The sequence below is a fragment of the Prionailurus bengalensis genome, chromosome X, assembly GCF_016509475.1.
Source record: "Prionailurus bengalensis isolate Pbe53 chromosome X, Fcat_Pben_1.1_paternal_pri, whole genome shotgun sequence".
NCBI classification, from domain to species: Eukaryota; Metazoa; Chordata; class Mammalia; order Carnivora; family Felidae; genus Prionailurus; species Prionailurus bengalensis.
In genome coordinates, this window is record NC_057361.1 from 33,292,071 (window position 1) to 33,312,364 (window position 20,294).

At 43.0% G+C, this 20,294-nt stretch overlaps 2 protein-coding genes across 2 annotated transcripts in view; both read left to right on the plus strand.

Annotated features, from left to right (window-relative positions):
* The window catches only part of XK (X-linked Kx blood group), a 53,898-nt gene that overhangs the window by 11,618 nt on the left and 21,986 nt on the right, over positions 1-20,294 (plus strand). The window lies entirely within an intron of this gene.
* Positions 7,097-7,657, plus strand: LOC122478054 (histone H2A-Bbd type 1-like). The gene has a single exon (XM_043571716.1). The coding sequence runs from the start codon at positions 7,201-7,203 to the stop codon at positions 7,552-7,554; it is 354 nt and encodes a 117-aa protein (XP_043427651.1). The 5' UTR covers positions 7,097-7,200; the 3' UTR covers positions 7,555-7,657.

The following is a 20,294-nucleotide window of genomic DNA, read 5'->3' on the forward strand; positions in this document are numbered from 1 at the left end:
ATGCCAAAACCTTTTCTGTCCACTGTAGGGTCATATGTAGGCATCCAGCAATAATTATAACCTTTCCAGTTCTGACATATCCTTTAAAGTTGATAAGAGAAAGATCCTACATTAGATATATAAGCAGTAGAGGGAAGAGTTTCTCTGATTTTGGTATCAAGGGTAAGGCAGCAATCCCTTCCAATTGAGGGTAGGTGTAGACTATGTTTCTTCCACATAAAAAGAAATACCCAATGTCTTCTAAGGATAAGGCATAATTGGGTCCTTTTGCCCAGATTCTTTCCCTGGTATGAAAGAAAAGATCTCAGGATCAGAAATAATCATTTATACAGAGCACATGATAATCTGTTTTACTAGCATTATGGGGATGGTTACATGAGCACCTTAAATTTCTGTAGACCTGAAGTTAACAAATGAGCTGATCTAATATAATAAGATTTTGGTTGGGATCTGGAAGATCTCTAGGGAAATAGTAAGTTGAATTAAGTTTCCATCTTTTACCAGATTTTTGGTCAATTCCCAATGAATTACCATTGAGTGGGAGCACATTAGCTTCCCATTTTCCCATCTTACTGCATTTTTATTGCCCTACCATAGAGGTAACTTAATAGGGAAGATGATATACTCTTCTGGATTCCAACAAGGAGTGCATTCATGTTCATCTGGGTCACATAAAATAGTATAGTTATAAATATTGACTGGGAGATATCCTAGAGTTCTGCTCTTCTTGTCATTGTTTTTGAAACAGCGAAAGATTTGGGATAAGAGTCCAGACCTGAATGAGAGTATCCCCTTATGAGTAGAGGATACCCAATGGAAAACCATAATATTTTGTGCCAGTTTTCCAGAAGGGAAGACGTGTGGTTTCAAAGGTACCAAAGGAAAATCCTACACCTTTGCCAGGTAGGTTTTGCCATCCTTCTAAAGATAATGCCCAGACCACCAGTTCAGGCTCATCATGAGTATTGTTTACTCTTACACAAATCCAGAAATCAGTAACTTTAGCAGAAGCAGAGAGTTTTTGTAAGGTGGAGCTAAAAGGATTTATTAAAGCTAACATAAAGGATAATAGGGAAGCTCAGGAAAAAAAAACAATGGAAGGCCGGAATGACATGATTAAACATAGAGTAAGAAGAGAAAAACAAGAAAGTTATACGGGCCTGGTCCACGCATCTTGTGCATGCTGTCTACTTCTGATGTCGTCTGCTTCAGTTCTTGACATTTTCAGTGTTCGGTCACCAGATGGTGTGCCAGTCCATTCAGATTTGGGGGCTTTTTTTTTTTTCAGATGAGACACATGAATTCAAGAGTATTCCTTGAAATTTGGCTGCTCAGAGGTTAGTTATTAACACCTGGTAGGGGCCTTTCCAGTGACATTGAAGGCAGTCTCCTTAGAGATACCTTTTCTAATAGATGAATCTCCAGACTGTAAGGTGTGATATTTGATATCTTCATCTCCCAGGAGTGTGCCATGATTATTTTTTATAGACTTTATCAGGTCTTTGTAAAACTGAAGTACATCTCTCCCTCTATTAGTTGTAGGTCCAAAGAAGTCAGGTCCAAGTGCATTGGCCACTCTGTAATTATTTCACTAGACCAAAATTTATGTATCCCAAATAGAGTAGATAAGAACCGATGATAGTGCTTTTGGCCAGGGTATTTGGAAGCTCTCAACTGATTTAGCTAATTGAGTTTTAGTTACTCAACTCAAACATTTGTATGTTTGACCAGTCCTGAAGGCTGAGGATGGTAACATGGCAAAACACAGCTGCAGAACTGGCCAGGGAGTATAGACTTATTGAAGTATTTGGCGGACACTGATAGCCTTTAGATTCCCAATTTTATTTTTCCTTTTCAAGGGCCATTTGTTGTATTGCCCTAGTTAATTCTCTTGGGTTGTCACTAGAGGAAACAGTTTTCTGGAACATGACAGAGGTTTGGTCTATGGATCCCATAAGAATGGGGTTTTTGCAGAGACATCAGCAAGGTGGTTTTCTTTGGCTTCCAGAGAGTCAGACTTAGAATGACCAGGGACTTTAATAACAGCCAGAGGTTCTGGAAGGAGTATAGCATCAAATAAATTTTGGACATAAGGACCATTTTTAATTTTGTCTCTGCTAGAAGGAAATCCTATTGTTTCCATAACATTCAACATCATAGGCTACTCCAAAGGCATATTGACTATCAGTATAGATATTTATGCTTTTACCTTTAGCTAGGATATGTGCTTGGGTAAAGGCGTGTAATTTGGTTTGTTGGGTGGAAGTGGCCAAAGGCAAGGGCGCAGACTGACCTCAAAAAGAGTTGATATTGTATACTATTTACCATTTTCATTTTAGGGAAAAGCCATGAGTAAACCATGAGAAATCAACATTGGCCAAGGGGAGGGGGTTCTTCTAAGTCGTCATGATGAGTTAATAGGTGATTCATCTTAATTAAACAGTGATGAGGGGTTTTGTCTATGAGTGAAGGAAGAAGGGTAGCAGGATTGAGATTGTTGCAATGAACAAGAGCGATATGAGAGGTGGTTAGCAAGAAAATGTCATGAGAAGTGAGATGGCTTGCTGAAAGGCATTGTGCATAGTGTGAGTTTAAGAGAGCTTTGACAGCATGAGGTACAGAGATGATCAAAGATGATCCATTGATAGTGTCCATCATATGATTAGGAATGCATTTGGTGCAAGGGACAAACACTTGACTATAGGGTTAAACAAGCTGGGGTCTATTTTGCTTATCTAACAAGAAATTAGAAGGAGGCAGTTGCTGGCATTATTTCAGCTGCTCACAACAGTAAAGTTGATGTCCCTGTGATTGTTTTGGCTTTCCCTTGGGCTGCTACTGTAGTGCCAACTATTATAGCTGCATTCAAGGCAGGAAGAAGGGGTGAAGGCAGAAGGGCGAGTTATTTCTCCTTTCAATAGTAGGTAAAGCTTTCCCCCAAACCTCCCTAATAGACTTTATTCAGGTCTCATTGACCAGAATTGGTCACATAGTCACCTAGGTGCCAGAAATGCTAGGAAAGTTGAGCATAGGTATGATTGCCCCCATTGGCTGAGACCAATATTCCTCAAACTTCCCTGACGATGATTAGAGTCACCTGGGGCAGGAGGCGTGTGAAAAATATACAAATTACCATTTGCTGAGTCTGGGATGGGAACCCAAGATATGTCTTTTTATTTTATTTCTATTTTGTTTTTTAAACAAACATTCCAGGTGGTTTTTATAATCAGCAAAGTTTGGGAACATAGGCCCATTGCCACCCAGAACAAAATTGTGTTTTCTTAAAATAGGAGGGGAGGAATGGATACTGAGTAGGCAGCTGTGTCTGCCACACCATGTAAATGAGGTTTAGAACAATAGAAGTATCCATTCTTGACAGGGTAAGGACATAAAGTCCATCAGAACCAGAACCTATTCAGCATTCAGTCTATAACCATCTCTCTGATTCTGTGCCCACTGAGCAAACACCAATGAATATGGCCTCAGCAGATCTTGGCCTCGGGGAGAGAAAGTAGAGTTGGCCAAGTAGTCCACTGGAGAGTTTTTCTAAATTGCAATATAATTAGGGGCACCTGGTTGTCTCAGTCGGTTAAGCCTCTGACTTCAGCTCAGGTCATGAGCTCGAGGTCTGTGAGTTCCAATCCCGTGTCGGGCTCTGGGCTGACAGCTGTGTCTCCCTTTCTCTCTCTGCCCCTCCCCTGCTTGTGCTCTGTATGTCTCTCTCTCAAAAATAAATAAATATTGGAGCGCCTGGGTGGCTCAGTCGGTTAAGCATCTGACTTCAGCTCAGGTCATGATCTCGCGGTCTGTGAGTTCGAGCCCCGTGTCAGGCTCTGGGCTGATGTCTCAGAGCCTGGAGCCTGCTTCCGATTCTGTGTCTCCCCCTCTCTCTGCCCCTCCCCCGTTCATGCTCTGTCTCTATCTGTCTCAAAAATAAACATTAAAAAAAAATTTTTTTTAAATACTTAAATTTTTTTTTCTCCTGTTCATCATGTGGTCAAGCACAGCCCCCTGCCCCCTGCAGCCCCCTGGACTGTCACAGACTGCTGGTCAGAAGTTGCCTAGGCAGCGTCGACAAAGGGATCAGAGGAGCTAGGTTGGCCATCAGAGGAGCTGGGTTGGAGCAGTGTATAAATGGGATCAATTCCTCGTTTCTCTTTCTGCTGCCTCATTACTGGTGTATAGAAATGCATCTGATTTCTGTACATTGATTTTATATCCTGCGACTTTCCTGAATTCCTCTAGCATCTCTAGCAGTTTTTTGGTGGAAACTTTTGGGTTTTCCATGTAGAGTATCACGTCCTCTGCGAAGAGTGAAGGTTTGACTTCTTTTGTGCCAATTTGGATGCCTTTTATTTCGTCTGAAAGCTGAGGCTAGGTCTTGTAACACTAATATTTGATTCTGAAGGGTCCAGGAGCTCTTTGAAATTCTTGTAAACAAACTTATTAGAATTGAACCAGATTTGGAAAAAAAATTTTTTTAATTTTGTTCCTTTTCAGATTCTCTTTTTGCAAACCTCCCGTAGCATTCTGTGTGCATTCAGGTTTTGTCCTTCAAATTTGTCTGTTACATTCTGAACCAACATGCCATTTTACTCCATAACAGAAACATTCTGTTTTAAACAAAGAAACAGAAAACCCACGTCATCTTGAAACTCCTAGTGGACTCTCACTCATGTATGTTAGTTATAACTTTTAAGCAAAATCACTTGTATTTTATTGTGAAAGCTACAGGGTGAATAATTGTGAATTTCTTTCATGTTAGTGGATTTAGCAGATTTCATGAACACACCTATCCCAGAATTACTCAGCCACATACTTATATAACTTCTCACTGTGGCAGAAATGACCATGGTCATGGGCAGGCTCAGAAATAGAGCCTCTTTGTAGCATATGCAAATAAGAAGCAAAAATATATGAACTAGAATTATACCTAGTTATCAGTGTTTCAACATTGTGTCTTAAAAATTAGGCATCTATGGGATGCCTGGGTGGCTCATTCAGTGAAGCATCCAACTCTTGGTTTCGGCTCAGGTCATGATCTCACAATTCATTAGAGTCTTTCACAGGGCTCGGTGAGCCTGCTTGGGGCTCTCTGTCCCTCTCTGTCTTCTCCTTCCCTACTTGTTCTCTCTGCCTCTCCAATAAATAAACATTAAAAAAATTAGCTATGTATTGAATGCCCATTAACTATCAGTCCAAAGTTATGCATTATCTAGAAATCTTAAAAATTATCTTCTCGTTGGCATACTATGAAACGTGATTGCTTTGTAGAATGAAGTTTGTCCAACCAGTGATTCAATTTGGTTAATTATAAATTTATATATATATATATCATAATCTTAAACATAAAATACATTAACACCAGTTTATGTGGTCAGTAAAAGCTTATAAGTTTAGGAAGAACATACCTGAGTAGTAGATAAATGCATATTTGTGTTATAGTTAACACTGATAAAAGAGAAAGGACTTAGTTGTTTTCATTAAATCTAAACGATTGAACTAGTCCTGTTTGCTAAAGATTTACTTAAATTGAATTTGATATCTTAAAATAGTTGTGATTTAGTTTCTGGGAGAATATATATTGTTTAAATCTACCTCATTTAAAGTATCATAGTTCAGTTTCCTTATTTTCAAGACAATTTGGAAATACTCAATGTGTGTAAGCAATTATTTATCTAGAAATGCTATTTAAGAACAGAGCTCCCTTAATTTAAGAGATTTTACAATCTGTTAATATCATTCAGAGGTAGGAAAACATCGTACACTCACACAATCAAAGGTGAAGACCTTTGTGTATTAAAGACAGAGACATATGGGCCCAGACAAGTAGAGCTTATAGCTTCAATCCTATAATTTCAGGCATATGTCAAGTATAACACAGAAACAGCAAATCTCATCAGTCCAGATATCAAAAAGCTCTTCTCCCCTCAGAGAGTATGCAGTTCTTAATGGATTTGAACAAAGACTGGAAAATGAGGTTGTGTTTTGTCTTTCACCCAAAAGAAACTAGATCTCTTTGGACTCATTTTGAGAGATTTCCACATGGTCAGATCCTAAAACCAAACTCTGAACCATTGTTTTAAAAAATGTTTATTGTGAGAGGGAGAGAATGAGTGAGCAAGCAGGGGAAGGGCAGAGAGAGAGGGAGACAGAATCCCAAGCAGGCTCCATATTGCCAGAGTGGAGCCCAACGCGGGGCTTGAACCCGTGAACCCTGAGCTCATGACCCGAAACAAAATCAAGAGTTGGATGCTTAACTGACTGAGCCACCCAGGCACCCCCCCCCCAGTCATTTTGGTTAACGATAAAAATAAATCATTGGCTGTAAATGAACAAAAATGAAACAGAAACACAAAGTTAGCAGAGAAGGAAATTAAAATTATTAAAAATTTAAATTAGAAAAAATCAACAAAGTGCTCTTGGTGCTTTGGATTCACCTAGAAGAAATGAGACACCCCTGGGTATTAACTGAGAATGAGGTACACTTTTTTGTCTTTGAATTTTATCTGGCTCTGACTGGTGAATCTAGTGGGCATATCACTGTGACCTCCAAAACAGTTAGAAGATATTTTCAAAGAGAGTGAGTGAACTCATGACCTTTATATCGATGTAACATGAAAATGTGTTAAGAGTCTTCACTGATGAGGAATTGGCGGATATTGTAACCAATCCAGAAGAGAATCCAAAGAACGTAGAAATATTGATAATCTTTAAATGTGTCAACGGGGGCAAAATTGGGTTTAGTTTGGACCTCTACTGGACAAAGCGTTCAGTATGTGTGCCCGTGACTGGCAATTTACAAAGGGCTGTCAAAGAGCTCAAAGACCGTGGTGGAAGGCCGGGACCAGGTAACCTGGAGGGGAGTGTCCTCAAGACAGAGCACTGTGTCAGTGGAAAGGTTCCCGTTCTTGTTTGTACTAGACTGTTGAGGGCCAGGAGAAAGAGTTCCCTCGTAAAGAGGGTCCAGTGCAGTCAACAGGGAGACCAGGTTTCTGTCATGGATGTTTCCAGGCCAGTCCTGAGCAGGGCACAGTGACACCAGTGACACCAGTGACATCATAATGTCGGAGGTGTCATATAAGCAGCTCCCTGACCAGTGAGGGGCACACTTGGTAGGAGTCGGCGCCGACATCCTGCCACCCTCGGGCCAGCGGGACGGTCAGGCCGGGCCGATCGGGTTCCAACCCAGCACGCGGCATGTCTGGGAGGCGCCGCCGCCGGCACCGTCGCAGACGGAGGAGGCACGCGGTGTCCCGCTCCAGGAGAGCCGAGCTGCAATTCCCGGTCAGCCGCGTGGAGCGCCTGCTGCGAGAGGGTCGCTACGCCCCGCGCCTGAGCGCGTCCACCCCGGTCTTCCTGACCGCCGTTCTCGAGTACCTGACGGCCAACATCCTGGAGCTGGCGGGCAAGGAGGCTCTGGACAGCCACAAGATGCGCATCACCCCGGAGCACGTGCAGCGAGCCCTGGGCAGCAACCAGCACCTCAGGGGTCTCCTCGAGAACACCACCTCCCCTCGGGTGGATGGGATGCCCCGAGTTCGGAAGTGGTGATGCCCGCGCCCCCTCGTCCGGACCCCGAAGCCGCCCACAGATGAGGGAGGCCTTGTGTCTGCACGTGACATTAAAGGAGTTAACTCCAGGGCCGTGCCTCTGACCGGTGTCTGTTTCTGTCATTCGGAGGTAGCCGGAGGTGTCTGTCAGACATCCGGGAGGAGACCTCCCACGGGAGGTGGAGGGTGGACGGGGCGGTCAGTGTGGGATGCTGGACTCGGGCATTTCGGGGAGCGGTTTCGCTGGGGACAGTGCGGGAAGTGGCCCTGAGGGCGTAGCGGGTCAGGGGGAAGAGACTTCCTCACTGGCGCTGAGCCAGTCCAGGCTTGTGAGGCCAGGAGGCTGGCGGGGTGGGGGTGGCTCTCCCAGGCATGTTGAATGCCCAGAAGGAGGGTGGGGGCTGAAGACCACGACTGAGGTGCCACAGGCCTTATTCCTGACCGGAGACCATGTGGAAGTCAGGAGGTGATGGCAGTGGGGGTGGGTGGAGAGGGTGGCATGGCAGCCGACACGCACTTAACGGGCCAGGGCTTCGCGTGAAGATTGAGGAGCGACGGGGAAACCATGAAGAGGTACACGTAGAAGGAACTATGCTCAGGTTGATTTGATGGCCTTATACCCCACCTCATTCCAAAAAAGGGCTCGAGGTAGGGATTATTAGCTAGTGCTGCGGTACTCTGTGGAGTATATCCTTCTGCCCTCTCTCGCGGACCCTGGTCACCCGTATAGTGCTATGAAAGGTAGCATCTGGCCTAAGACATGCGATCCTAGACGTTCTTTTTAAAAACCATTTGTTGATGTTTCTCTATTTTGAGAGAGAGCATACAGGGAAGGGGCTGAACGAGAGGGAGAGGGAGAATCCCAAGGGAACTCCCTACCACCGGCGCAGAGCCCGATGCGGGGCTCGATCCCAGGAACTGTGAGATCATGACCTGAGCCAAAACCAACAGGCAGACCCTTGACTGAGCCTCCCAGGTGTCCCAATCCTATGAAGTTCTTAATGGTTATTGTTAATAGATTTATTTAGAAATATACTCCATTATAAACTCCTGTAGTAATCTCATTCTCCATGAAACACCTAACCCGTCTACGATCATATACTTGATGGAGCAACATAGAGTTATCAGTGGCTGAATACGTGTTTGGAGAGGTACAAGTGTGTTCCGTGTAAGTTCTGTCCCAAGTGCTGGACTCGGGAGGACATACAGTTCTTACAAAGACTCTTGTGGTGTTTTGGGTTAAAAAGAGTTGTCACGTCAAGTGTTCTGGCAGTCTTTCCCCTTCCTGTGACTGTCAACACTTAATATTTTCCCCGGTTCATCATGTGCTCAAGCCCCCCCCCCCGCAGCCCCCTGGACTGTCACAGAGGGCTGGTCAGAGGTTGCCTAGGCAGCATCGACAAAGGGATCAGAGGAGCTGGGTTGGCCATCCCAGTTCACCACTTTGTGGCCATGTGATGTGGGACACTCCTCTGTTGCCTCTGAAAAGCACTTTCCCGTGTGAAATGGGGATAATAAGGGTTCCCCCATCTTTGGATTTTTGCCAAGATTAAGTCATTGCGTGCCTGTCAACTGGCGCATAGCGCAGCGCCCGGCACAGGCTGCGCCCTGAGTGCATAGCTGCACATCTCTCCCTTTCTGTAGACCACATGCTTAGGCGTGCTTCCCCAGGTGCCCCTGGCCTGGATCTCACGCGATGGCCGGGGGCCTGGGCCACTGGCTGTGAGACCGCAGCCTGCTGAACCTTGGGGAGAGACAGAGTGCCACGCAGAGGAAGCAGCCAGAGGTACACCCAGGAACCAGACAGGCCTCAGCCTGGTTTCCTCTCTGCTCCCCTCTGCCTGGGGACTCACCCTCTCTCTGCTTCCTGCCACCATCTTTTAAAGTATGGTTTTGGTTTAGCCTTTACCTACTTCATAGGAGTGTCCTGACAATAATAGTATCAGGGTTGTGTTTAGAGCTGATTTGAATATGTGCTCGTACAAATCCAAGAAACTTTTCTTGCTCCACAATGCCATTCAACCAAATAGTTACAGAAACCTCACTGTCAAGATGTCTGCCTTTCCAAGTTGTGATTTATTGTAGAGAGCCAGGAAGCCCTCTTTGCCTTAGCCAAGCTCAACTGTTACCCCTGTGTTCATTTGAGTAGCAAGCAGGTATTTCTCTCTCTCTCTCTCTGTCTGTCTCGCAGTTGCAGGTGGAGATTCGCCTTCACCTGGTTACAGGATAGCAGCCACATTGCCACCTCATCCCTGAAGTTGAGTTTCTTTGTGACCAGGGCATGGTTTCTCATATTTCAGTGTCCTTCAGCCAACAGGGACTGCCTCCAGGGTGGTTCATGCCAGAGAATCAGTCATTATGCTAAGATCTTGATATGTTGGTTAAAAAGCTGTCTGATTTTTAGAAGCAGTTGATTTGGCTCATGGCTTTGGCTTGTTTTAGCACAAAATAGTCTCCTGCGTATTTCACCAGAAGGCACAGCAGAGGAATTCTTTGAAGGCTGGAGATGTGAGAGTAGATGGATAATCCATGTCTGGTTAGGAGACCTGTGTGGTCAGGTGGTAACCTTACAGTCCATGCAGTAGTCCACACTAATGGTCTCTGTGACACCTGTAGGGAGCCAGACTTCCTGGGCTCCTTCAGACTATCCAGCATCCAAGGTGGAATTTGGAGGTGGAGCTTCAGTGACTTCGTGTTGGCAAGCCATCTTCAGTCACAGGGGCTTTGGACAATCGGGCAGAGCACTACTGCAATCCCTTTAAGAACTGTGCTTCAGCTGTGCTTGTGGATTTCACAGGAAACATGGGGGCCAGGGCCAGTACAGGATGGGTGTAAATGCAGCCCCTGCCAAATCCCCCTCCTACACGTGCACAGGAATCCTCCACTCAGGGGAGGCAGGTGGAGAGGGGGAATCACTGCTCCTGGGAAAGAATGAGCCACCAAGTTTAGGCCCTTTGTGCATTTCAAAAAAGTAGGAGGTGGAGGATGGTGAGGAAGGATCAGCTCTAGCTTGGGCCCTGGAGGGAGGACACCGTTGATGACCAGTGCCCTGTTGGGAATGGGAAACTAAAACCAGAGTGAGTGGGATCCGGGGCTGGAGGGTGTGTAGCTGCCAAACTAGGTGTGGGATCCAAAGGTGTATGAGGACAGGCTGAGGTCAGAGACGGGTCAGCACAGCAGAAAACATAATGTGTGACAAGAGATGAGCCCAAGAGTTGAGTCTGGGGGAATCTGGAAGGTTGTGTGGGCTCGGGGTTGGCATGAGCACAAGGCATGGGGATTAGGCTGGGCTCCCACTGAGAACAGCCTTTGGGAACAGAGACGTTTGAAGGCCCAGGCTCCCTTAGTTCCTCAATCTGACATCCTACAGGATGTGGCCAGAATGCAGGTAGCAGATGGGATCATTAGGCCTACAGTGATGTATTTACAGGAAAATTAATCAGCTGCCAGCATTTAAAATAAAGAATTTTTAACATAAAAACCTCAGTCACTGGCTTCTCGGGTGAAGTCAACATGTCTGCACACACGTGTTTATTGTCACATGAAGATGTCTGGCTGCTGTCCCGTGACTACTGGGCCTCTCTGGTTTGCCACAGTGCTCACCCTTCGCCGTCGTATCTCATGTATGACCCACGTCACTCCTTTACAGTACCGTCCCGTCTCTTAAAGTTGCTTGAGTTCGTTATCCTCACCATCCTAACACCAGTTTTCTGAAGGGTAAAGTTCTCTCCTTCAATAGATTAGAACAGCACAGTGCTCCTCACAGCTGTCTTTGGCATGGGGCCAGTATTTTCTGTTGTTCAGATAGATTGTGAACTGATATGTGGTCCTATTTTCGTAGGACTAGAATGGAGTTTACATTTGACTCTTCACTCGAATTCAGCACCATCTGAACTAGTATATACTCTGTTCAACAAGAAGACTCCACTCACTTAAATGTTGTGGCAAAACCCACGATTGCTGTAAAGGTCGCTAAAGGCTGACCATTTCCGAACCGGTCGTCGCTGATCAGTAACATAATTTAATGATCTACATCAGTCCCTAAATCACATTTGGATAGCACTGTAAGAGTGAATTTATTTTATCTTATTCTTTAAGGAGTATGGTTTCAAATCTAGGAAAGGCCTCGAATAGGACCTGTATTTGATGTTTCATTTAGTGTTTCTGCTTCAGAGTCCTTCATGAAAACAGAAGACTGGTACGTCATGTATTCAGGGTTTTGAAATCGCTGCGGGGAAAATCTCTCTCCACTGCATCTTTTTAAACAAAATCGAAAGGAAACCGGTTGGCGGCAAGGAGGCAGGTCAGGTAGTGTCCTTGTGGGACGCTTGGGTTCTGGCACATAGGATGAAAGGAATTCACCAACTATGCTGTGGAGGAGAGAGCTTTCATGACATCCTGGGACAGAAGAGTGCCAGAAGAGGGAGGAAAGTCAGGTTCTGGTCTCCCACGGGTGTGGTTTCCTTGGGGGCGCATCAGCTTCCACAGCTATAAAATGAGGAGGTTGGACAAAATTGTTCCAGAGGTCTGCTCAAGGTGTACAATTACCAGTCTGAGCTTTTCCCAACAAAAGTCTGTACTGACAGTGGGTAAGTGGGGCACAGAGGACAGGAATTATTTTTTAGGGTGTCCATTTTACAGCTGAGGCCACTTTGGCCCAGAGCTGACCCTCAACTCTCCAAACGTCCCATGGCCAATGGGCAGAACAGTGAGTATGCCAGTCCTGTTCTCGTACCTGTTGTTGGGGCTCCTCTGCTACTATAGCCTGAGAGATGAGCCTCAAGAGACAAAGTGTGTAATACTCTCCTCTGGGATAAAGAAGCTATTCTCTTGGATACAGAGATGTCGGGGTTTGTTGGACCTCTGGGTAAGCACGAGCAACACGAACTTTTACTTGCATTTTATATCGAAAAGGCCAGATGGATTAGGATCAAGGACTGATTTTATACAAAGCAAAGGTGTTGTTCCACTGGTCATTGTAATAGCTAGATCATGAACCCAGCTCCTTCTCAAATAAGGCGTTCTCAAAATTCTGACTCTGTCCACTGACTTGGTGTTAAAGGTTGATTATACGATGGCATCAGAAGTCTGTGCTTAAAACTTTATTCTTGAAGTACCTTAATTACTGTCCTTTTCCACGGAGTTCTCCTGTCTTTAGCTGATCATAGGGCCTTGAGGGAAGCATCCGTCAGAGTAAATAAAAAACTCTGAGAAGACAACAGAGACTTAAAATGTTTGTGGGTCACTTGCAACTTGTGACAGTTTTCACAAGTGCAAAATCTGGTAGGAGTATATAATGAAAACAGTACAATTGAAGGGGAAATTTTTTGTGACATGCAAAATAAGATAATAAAGCCAATCCAAAAAGACTTTTGGAGAAAGTATCTACAATGCATGATGATTAAACCTGTTTTCAAAAAAATCTGGGGTAGATTTTAAATACATGTATTTTAACAAAGATTCACAGAAAGGTTTGATGTATGTCCTCATTTTGAAAACACTGGTGTAGAAATTTCTACTAAAATTTGAAAAGGAAGGTTGGTACCATTTTTTTAATGTACTGAAATTATGACTAATAACACTAATTTTGTTGCCTAATGTCATCAGGGAAAGCCCCAACTGGACTCTGGTAATTAGAAACATAGACATTAAGGGTGCTAATAAATCTCTAGGGACTTTGCATACAGCAGAGAACTAAAATATTGATATTAATAATATTTTCCTTATTCAGATTTAATCTATGGACAGCTGAATACTTCTTTTGATTTGATTTTTTCTTATGCAACTAATTAATACTAACATAGCAAATAGAGCTAAAGTTTTCGAACACCTCTTTTTGTAAGGCAAAGGAACAAGTCTTTATTACTTTTTAAGGACCTCTGGAAAATCTCAAAGAACGTTTAAAGTACAAAAGATGTTAAGTTTTATTTCATTTTTCATTTTGGAATCTGTGTTGGAAGGTAAAATTGAAGTTTCCAGGACATTTGAGAATTAAGATGGGATCATAGGTGCCTGAGTGTATGAATGATTATAGCTTGGCTATTTATTAATTAAAGTAACAGTACAATATTTAAATGAAGATACAAAAAATGCAAGTTTCTTTTACTTTAAAGAGAACAATGAATTTTCTTATGATAAAGTAATAAGAAAGTGTTACTGTGGTGAGATATGGTATCTCCCCTCTTTGGGTGTAGATTATATAGGAGGTGAGGTGAGAGCCTGAATAATGGCCTGAGGGATATTCAGGTTCTAATCTCTGAAACCTGTGAATGATAACTCACAGGTTTATATGGCAGAAAAGGATTTTGCAGATAAAGCCAGATGGGAAGGCTATTGCAGATTAAGTGGTGGACTCTTAATGCAATCACAAGTGTCCTTGTAAGAGAGAGGCAGGAGGAGGTTTGATGACAGAGGAAGAAGATAACATGAGGACTGCTGGCTTTGAAGCTGGAGGAAAGGGCCAGCAACCAAGCAATGCAAGGAATTTGGCTCTAGAAGCTGGAAAAGGCCAGGAAAGGGATTCTCTCCCCTTGGGCCTCTGGAGGAAGCATGGCCTGCTGACACCCTGATTTTAGCCCAGAGAAGCTGATTTCCGACTTCTGAGCTCCAGAACTGCAAGAGTAAATATGTATTGTTTTAAGCCACCAAGTTTGTGGTAATTGGTTAGAGCAGCCATAGCAAATTCTGGAACAAGTGATTTTGCTTTGGACAGAAACATTCCCTTTTTGGCACTTAATTAAAATCAAAATAAGCGTGTGTCATTATCTTGAGACTCCTAGTAGAGTCTCAGTCACATATAGTCTCATTCATATTTATTAATTATAGCTTTTAGGCACTAGTACTTCACAGAGAAAACAAGGGGGTGGATAATTGTGAGTTTCTGTCATTTTAGCAGAGCTCGAGAATACACTCAGCCTAGCTTTCATTTAGCCATACAATTCCCTTATACGTTTCACAACATGGCAGAAGTGAATATACGTTCATTTTCAAACCCAAAGATATAGCCTCTTTGTAGCATATACAAATAAGAAGCAAAAGTATATAAATTAAAATTATGCCTGTAATGAATGTTTTAGTTTTCTTAGAAATGATGAAGGTGTCCATTCAGTGTCTAGTAATTATTTCATAATATCAGTCAAAGGTCTTCAGTTATCTAAAGATTTTGGAAATACTTCTTTTTTTTTCTTTTTTTTTTTAACGTTTTAAATTTATTTTTGAGAGGCAGAGAGACAGAGTGTGAGTAGGGGAAGGGCAGAGGGAGAGGGAGAGGGAGACACAGAATCTGAAGCAGGCTCCAGGCTCCGAGCTGTCAGCACAGAGCCCAACGCGGGGCTCAAACTCACTGACCTGAGATCATGACCTGAGCCGAAGTCAGACGCTTAACCGAGTGACTGAGGTGCCCCAGTGGAAATGCTTTTCAAGATGACATACTATAAAACCTCATTACTGTGGAAATACAAGTTCATTAGAACAATGATTCAGTTTGCTTAAACATAAATTGATGTTTTTGTAATCTTAAATATTCAGTAGGTAATTCTAGCCTATTTGATTATAAACCTGTGTAAGTTTAGCAAAAATATATACCCAAGAGGCAGAAAAATGTATGCTTGTTTTATATTCCATGCTGATAGAGAAGACATAGTTGGTTTCATTAAATCCCAAATATTAGACTATTGAAATTGTCAAATATTTACATCAATTCCATGTGAATTTGAATTCTTAAAATATATTTTAAACACTTTGCACGTTTCAGATACTTAATTTCCGTATTGTAGGAAATATTTGTTATATTCAGTGTGTGTATGCAATTACTTATCTATATATGCCAATCAGAACAGAGCTCCTTTAATTTAAGAAAGAGACTTTTATAATCTAATATATTAATACCATCCAAAGGTAGGAAAATGCTACACATTCAGCAGAATTTGAGGTGAAGGCATTTCTGAACTAGAGATATAGAGACACAGCTACAGAGAAATAGCTTCAATTTTATGATTTTAGCCGTGGATCAAGAGTAAACACAGAAACAGAAAATCTTCCCAGTCCAGATTTCAAAAAGCTGTTTTCCTCCCAAAGGTCATGAGATTCTGAATTGATTTACGCTTAAAAAAAGAGTAATAAACAAAAAGACTGACAAGCCAGATTCTTTGTTGCCTCTCGCCCAGCAGGGACTAGATGTCTATAAACCCTAAGTCCATGTAGAGAGATCTCCAGATGGTCAGACCCCAAAACCAATTCCCATCCATTTTTGCCAACCATAGGGAATAACTTAATGGCTGTAAATGAACAAAAACGAAACAAATCCATGAATATTGGAGCAGCTTTTAAAAGACAGAATAAAGGTAGAGCGAACACAGTTCTGTTGGCACTTTGGCTTCACCTAGAAGTGCCAAGAAAAGACACTGCTGGGCTTTCACTGCCCGCACAATACATTCTCCATGAACAGTTTACCTGGCTCTTGCAGGTGAACCTGTGGGCCACCTCATTATGAGTTTCAAAGTGTTTAAAAGATATTTAAAAAAAAAAAAAAAGGTAAAATCGTGTCACTCACAGAGACATGGGTACATGTTAAGAGATGTTATGACCTGTGGAATGGGCAGGTGTTAAAAACCAGTTCAAAAAAGAACAAAGGAATGTTGGTTAGGAAGGCTGAAATAAAGAGGTCATTGGGACCGAAACTGGTTTTCTTTCATTGTGAGAGGGGACACAACTGAACCTCCTCTGGACCACGTCCTCCTCATTTGTATCGCTGACCTGCCAGCCTGTATCCTGGAGCTGGCAGGCAACCAGTCCTGTGGCCGTCACCTCGCAGGATGCGGAGAGTCGGCAGTGCCAAACCTTGAGCTTCTCTAGGGACGGGACAAACTGTCCAATTGATGACCGGTCCCAACTCAGGAAGAATTGCTGACCCCTGTGTTCTAAAGCCTGGCGAGGGCCCTCCTGGCAAGCCACTGGCGAGCCCACTCACAGTTGAGGGAGCTCCGTGCTACTGCCATCAGCAAATGCTACTAAACAGTTTAACTCCGTGGGTGTACTTCTGCCTCCTGTCACTTTCTGCCATTTTGATTTGGAAGTGTCTATGTGGGGGGCATCTGCGAGAAGGTGTCCCATAGGATTTGAAGATGTAGCCTGCAAGCAAAAATGGGTATATAGCCCGGAAAGGTAAATTGGGGGCCTGTAGCAGGCTCTTGGATACTGTGAGTCCCTTGTCTTTGGCCTTCTTGATTTTAGTGCACCTGTGGGGAAGAGCTCCACATGCATTGCCAGCATCCCACATCAACCACCGACTACAAGTCCGAGGACACACTGTGGCATTTCTCTTTTTTCTGCCTCAAGGTTTTCTCCTGTGCCAGAGAATGTAGCTCAAGCATGAATGAGAAGTGTGGTGGAAGGTAACACTTAATGGAGCTACCTCCAAACGAAAGGAGACAATAGTCTGTGGATATACCCTCAGTCTCTGTCCTTGAGATGGATAAATTGGGGTCTAATCTGTATGGTCCTCTGTGGATCCCCAAAGAGAATGAGCCCCATTTGCCGCAGTGTTAACCAGTTTAATGCCGTCTTCATTAGCCCTGCTGCCGTTACTCCTTCACTGTTTCAAAGGCTTAGCTCCCAGCTGAACTGCCTGCATCCAAATGCTTGCCTCAGGCTCTGCTGCTTGAGAATAGTCATCTGAATAGAGGTGGTAATTTGAACCACAGCAGGCCAGGCATGTACAGCTGTGGAAAAAGCAGCCAGATTCCTTCAGGGTACAAGTTCTGTCAGAGGCTGCAAAGGAACAGAGGGGCAAGTGTGTTTGAAGTTTGTGCACAAGAATGAATGAGGTTGTCCACCGAGGATTCTTAGCTGGATGAGGGGAAATAGAGGATTCATTTGGTTTGAATGCTTGATAAGAATATAAAAAAAGTTGTAGTGGTTCTTAGACAAGTGAGTTGAATGGGTAGAAGGTAGTGATTAGCATAGGATGTTTTCAGTTAGTGATTTCAGAGGTGTTTATTGTGTCTTGAATTCCTAGGAAAGCACTCTTAATAACTCATCCCTTTCATATCTGCTGTATTTGGGGAAAAGAGGCTAGGGTTCATCAGTCTAATTTTATAATACAGTTGTTTGAACTTTGGTAACCTGACACAATTGCCATCATTTTAATCAGGTCACTTCCCAGAGATGTGCCTTGGCCAGACACACTGTCTAGCTTCAGGAAAAAAAAAAAACAAAAAACCATAATGTGTCACCTGTTTCTGAGACCAGCTGTGTTTTATGAACTAATCTAAAGATAATAATTTTAATTCATACATTCTTAGAGGTGTATGGGAGGGATGTTGCAGTATAGCTCTGTGTGTGTATGTGTGTATGTAGTGCTTCATATGATAAAAGTTTATAAATTTCTGCCACAACATCTCCTCAGTTTTTTGCATGTCTACACACACACACAGGCACTCACATGCACACACATACACAAAATACAAAACTTCAAAAGGAGTCTGAAAGGAAACACTGAAATGTCAAATAGTTGTCTTAGGATAGTGAGGGTATGGGCCGTTTTTTCTTCTTTCCATTTCTTTGTGTTTTTCATGCTTCCTCAAGGAATATTTATTAGTTTTTGTTGGGGGTGGGGAGAGTGGTCAGGCATGATCTACTGGGCTAGCCACAGGTCTTTGTCTTACTCATTTGTGCAGGCCCAGTTTGGCACATGTGGGTTCTCAATATATAGTCAGCGAATGGTGAAAAGTAAAGAGCAGATCAATTATATTAATCTCATTTCTACAGATAAAAAGGCAGAGGGTATCATTTAAGACATTGCAATTACAAATGATAGCAGACCCACCTAAATGTGTCTTAAAAATAAATATATACATGTATGTATGTGTTAAAATATGTAATTTTTATATTTTTATTATATACAAATTTTTATATAAATAAATTTTATTATATATAAATAAATTTTTTATGTATATAAATAAATTTTTTATTATACCTCACCTGATACAGAGGCAGAGTGATCCCATGGTTGGCTGATTTACTGGCACAGCAATGTCATCAAGGACCTAGGCATTTTCCATCTTTGTGTCTGTTTCTCCTCATGATTGCAAGAGGAATATTTATGATATATTGCCACAGAGCAAACCACCACAAAAGTTAGTGACTTAAAATAACCATAGTTCTTTTGCCCATGAACTTGTAATCTGACAAATCTCTGCTGAGTCCACTTCACTCTGTTCCATGTGGTATCAGCTGGAGCAGCTTGACTGAAGGCTGGGGAATCCACTTCCAAGATGGCTTACTCACATGGCTGGCAGTTTGGTACTTTGTTTTCTTTTGATTGCTTAGGTGGGGCTGAGGGCTGGAGGCCTTGGTTCTTTTCCAAGTGGGCCTCTCCTTGGCTCCCTCAAGGGATGGCATCTAGGTCTTAAGAATGAGTGTTCTGGGGCACCTGGGTGGCTCAAGTCGGTTGAGTGTCCAACTTTGGCTGAGGTCATGATCTCAAGGTTCCAGAGTTTGAGCCCTGCATCGGGCTCTGTGCTGATGGCTCAGAGTCTGGAGCCTGCTTTGGGTTCTGTGTTTCCCTCTCTCTCTGCCCCTCCCCCGCTCACCTACTGTCTCTCTCTGTCTCTCAAAAATACATAAATGTTAAAAAAAATTTTTTTTAAAAAGAATGAGTGTTCTAAGAGACAAAGTGGAAATTTTCTGCTTTTTAATGTGTTCACCCAGAAAGTGGCGGAGTCATTTTTGCTATATTCTATTATTTAAGCATTCACTAGATCTCAGATTTAAGAAGAGGAGACATGGATCCTACTCCTTGATGGGAAGAGTATCAAAGAATTTGAAGGGCCATGTTTTAAAACTCCTACAGGTTGTTATAGATCTAGACATCACATATAGGCATGACCAAGTCCGAGAGAAGAGAATGGTTTCTTCCTGTGTACTTTTTTCTGTTGAGGGGGGAACACCTTTTCATTCAGCAGAATTCTACTCTGGTTTCATTGGCCAGACATGGGTCAGGCTAAACCAGTCCCTAACCATAGTAATAGAGAGTTACAGATGCCTCTAAGGTATAGATACCCTTGTCCCTACAAAGCAGCTGGGTGGGGACTGGAATAGATAGATCAACTTCATCTAATTAACCCAGTGAATATACCATGCAAATATCATTGTTTCTATTTGTGAAACAAAAACATTGTAGGAGACTAGTCTATACAAATCTTGATTTACTCCAGGAGCCAAATGTGTGAGCATCTTCCTTGAACATATGGGAGGGTGAGCATGTAATCAGAACTCTGCCTTCAAGGAAGAAAGGAGGAAGAATACCAATTAAGAGTAGGAGGCCCATCGAATCTGCATCACCAAGGTTCAGGAGGTTCAAGGGCCCAAAGCCAAGACTGAAACCCATGTTTTTGGATGCTTGGCCCATTGCTAGTCTTTTAGCCAACACTGCTTCTCATGGAGATGTAGAATGTTAAGAAGTAGATAGGGTTTAAGAGGTCATCATGTCCGACTTTGCACTCTATCTAGAAATCCCTTCTTTGGTTTCCCTTAAAGGTGGTCCACCAGCCTCTGCTGGATAGCTTTCAGTACTCAAAAGGCACCGTTGCATTGCTAAAACTTTCTTGTTAGAATGTTCTTTCTTATATAATAAGTTAAGTGGGACTTTTCCTTTCCCCTCCCCCAAGAAGACATCAGGCTCAGGTGCTGTATGTGCCACATTCAGAAAAAAACAAAAAAACAAAACAAAAAACAAAAAAA

Excerpts from the sequence above, each read along its gene's own strand:
- LOC122478054 (XM_043571716.1), top strand. The coding sequence starts at position 7,201 with ATGTCTGGGAGGCGCCGCCGCCGGCACCGTCGCAGACGGAGGAGGCAC.